This window comes from Perkinsus marinus (genome assembly GCF_000006405.1).
Source record: "Perkinsus marinus ATCC 50983 genomic scaffold scf_1104296960460, whole genome shotgun sequence".
In the NCBI taxonomy this organism is placed as follows: Eukaryota; Perkinsozoa; order Perkinsida; family Perkinsidae; genus Perkinsus; species Perkinsus marinus.
This window is the reverse complement of record NW_003206135.1, coordinates 1-2,179: the sequence shown is the minus strand read 5'-3', so window position 1 is coordinate 2,179 and position 2,179 is coordinate 1. Positions and strand designations below refer to the sequence as shown.

At 43.4% G+C, this 2,179-nt stretch overlaps 1 protein-coding gene across 1 annotated transcript; it reads left to right on the top strand.

Annotated features, from left to right (window-relative positions):
* Positions 1–59: 59 nt before the first annotated feature.
* On the top strand, positions 60–1,988 carry Pmar_PMAR001919 (conserved hypothetical protein; the record flags this gene model as incomplete). The annotated part of the gene is made up of 6 exons (XM_002772683.1): positions 60–260; positions 430–527; positions 1,143–1,301; positions 1,585–1,685; positions 1,779–1,905; positions 1,955–1,988. 6 exons carry the CDS (start codon positions 60–62, stop codon positions 1,986–1,988), a joined length of 720 nt encoding a protein of 239 aa, XP_002772729.1.
* Between the last annotated feature and the right edge of the window lie 191 nt (positions 1,989–2,179).

Below are 2,179 nucleotides of genomic sequence, written 5' to 3'. Positions count from 1 at the left end.
CTTGGAAGTTGTTCATTCTCTTTTTTTGATTTATTCTCTGACACTCTCCCCTCCCCTTCATGTTCGAGGGTATCGTGAGTCGGTACTTATCACAGTACCTCGGGGACTACTTCGATGGTCTTGATCGAAAGAACCTCAGTATAGGGGTCTACAGTGGCCACGTGCATCTTCAGAATGTCGACTTCAAACAGGAAGCAGTTGACATGTTACATCTTCCTGTCAAACTTATACACGGCAAACTCGGCAGTCTGCACGTCTATGTGAGCTCATGTTTAACCACTGTTGGAATCAGCTGGACTTCAGCAGGAGTTCCCTCAAGTAAAGAAAGTGTACAAAAAACCAAAAATAATTCCCTCAAAATTTTTATATATCGTTGTTGACCATATACATATTTTCCCATCCTGCGAAGGGGAGCTTGAGTGAGTTTAGGTACCCTGGAATAGACTAGGGTCATCGCCCGTGGTGATCGAGTTGGAGGATCTATATTTCGTGGTGGAGCCGAAACGTAGAGAGGAATGGAGCCAAAAGTGATTCGGAAAGGGGTGCATTTACTTATCAACCATATCGCTAGTAATTTGAAGTTATGTATAAATTTTTGAGGTTTTACTTCATTACTTTGTTATTATGTATAAGGATAGTAATGGCGTTGTGGAGTAGCAGTGGTATGTTTATAGAAGCATTATATTACTGTTTATTGAGGCTCATCGTGCCATATCGAAATTTCAACCATGCTCGTGGCTGAAAGTCTTCCTTAGTAGTGAGCCAAAGGAAGGGTAACCGGTACAGAGTGCGCAATCTCTATGGTTTTTTTGTCGAAACAGAATTATACACGATTGACATAGTAGGTTATACGAGTCACAAGTGAAACGTTCATCAACCTTAACCGATCAAACAATTAAACAATCTCTATGGTGAAATGTGACCATTATATTTTGATAGGACACATATTGGGACTCAATTTTTTTACGGCACTATATACGACGCCTTATCATCAGCCTTCACATCAGACTTATTAGATATTGTTTAATATGTGGAGACCTTAGCTTCTCATGGGGTAGGTATACTGCGTATGGCAGTACATCGTATGTCTGTTGATACATAGTGAGGACTGATATGGGGGGGAGAGTTTTTGATGTTTTCAGATACGAGGTAGCCCGATTGAAGGCATCTCGTGCCAAGCTGGCGACAGCTGTGGATATGCAATGTGAAGTTATGGCCCAACAGGAGGTCTTCGACGAGAATGAGGGCGATAATGTAGAGAAAGGAGGCAGCAGTAATAAGAAGGAGAATATCAAGGAAGGGTAGTGATAAAGGGAGGGGGGGACGAGCACGACGGCTGGAAGGTGCTATGATGGATCAAGTCGGTGTGGTAGATGCCAATTGTATCGTTTATCTTATCTGCTTTTGAGCTCACTCGAGTGAAGTGAGTCTAGACCTGAAGTGACTTGGCTATGAAAGGAATATTGACATGAAGTTGAATATGGGAATTCGCATTAGGAGAAGAAGAACTGTTTAGGCTCGTCGTTTCTGGTGATTATCATTTGGAGGCTTTCGCTTCGCTATGGCGAAGTGGGTTTATTGCAGGTATATAGCATCGGTATGTCGGAAAATGGCGGAGAATGTGGAGCTGAGGGTATCTAATATACACATACGTTATGCCTATAGTAATGCTGAGCGCACAACTGGTGAGATGGGTAGTGGACTGTGCTATCATGCCGAAGGTCGTTGGTTCAAATCCATGATGGGGATTTATGGCGTGAAATGAATACTTCCCTCAGGTGGAGCTTGTGGTATAACTCTTAAAGGCTTCACCATGACTACTACGGATGCCTCTTGGTCGCCAGTATTCGTAGATAGGAACGCCCCTCCACCAGAGAGCGGTGTGAGGCAGGATGATACTAAACTGTAGTGATGGGAGAATAGTCTGTGTCTCTGGTCGACCATTGCTATATAGGATCGGCGCTCAGCTCTTTGTGTGTGAGAAATAGTTTTCTCGACATGTGTATGTAATGATGATGATAGTCATGATATGTGCGCTCCTTACGAGGGGAGAAAATTTGATGTGCATTAAGTGAGTGTGGCTGTGAAGGCGTCAACTGTAGGGGAGGGTGTTTACGACATATTCTTTGCCATCAACGCTTCGATGGTAAATGGTGTAGGTATAAGTTGGTACGGCTGA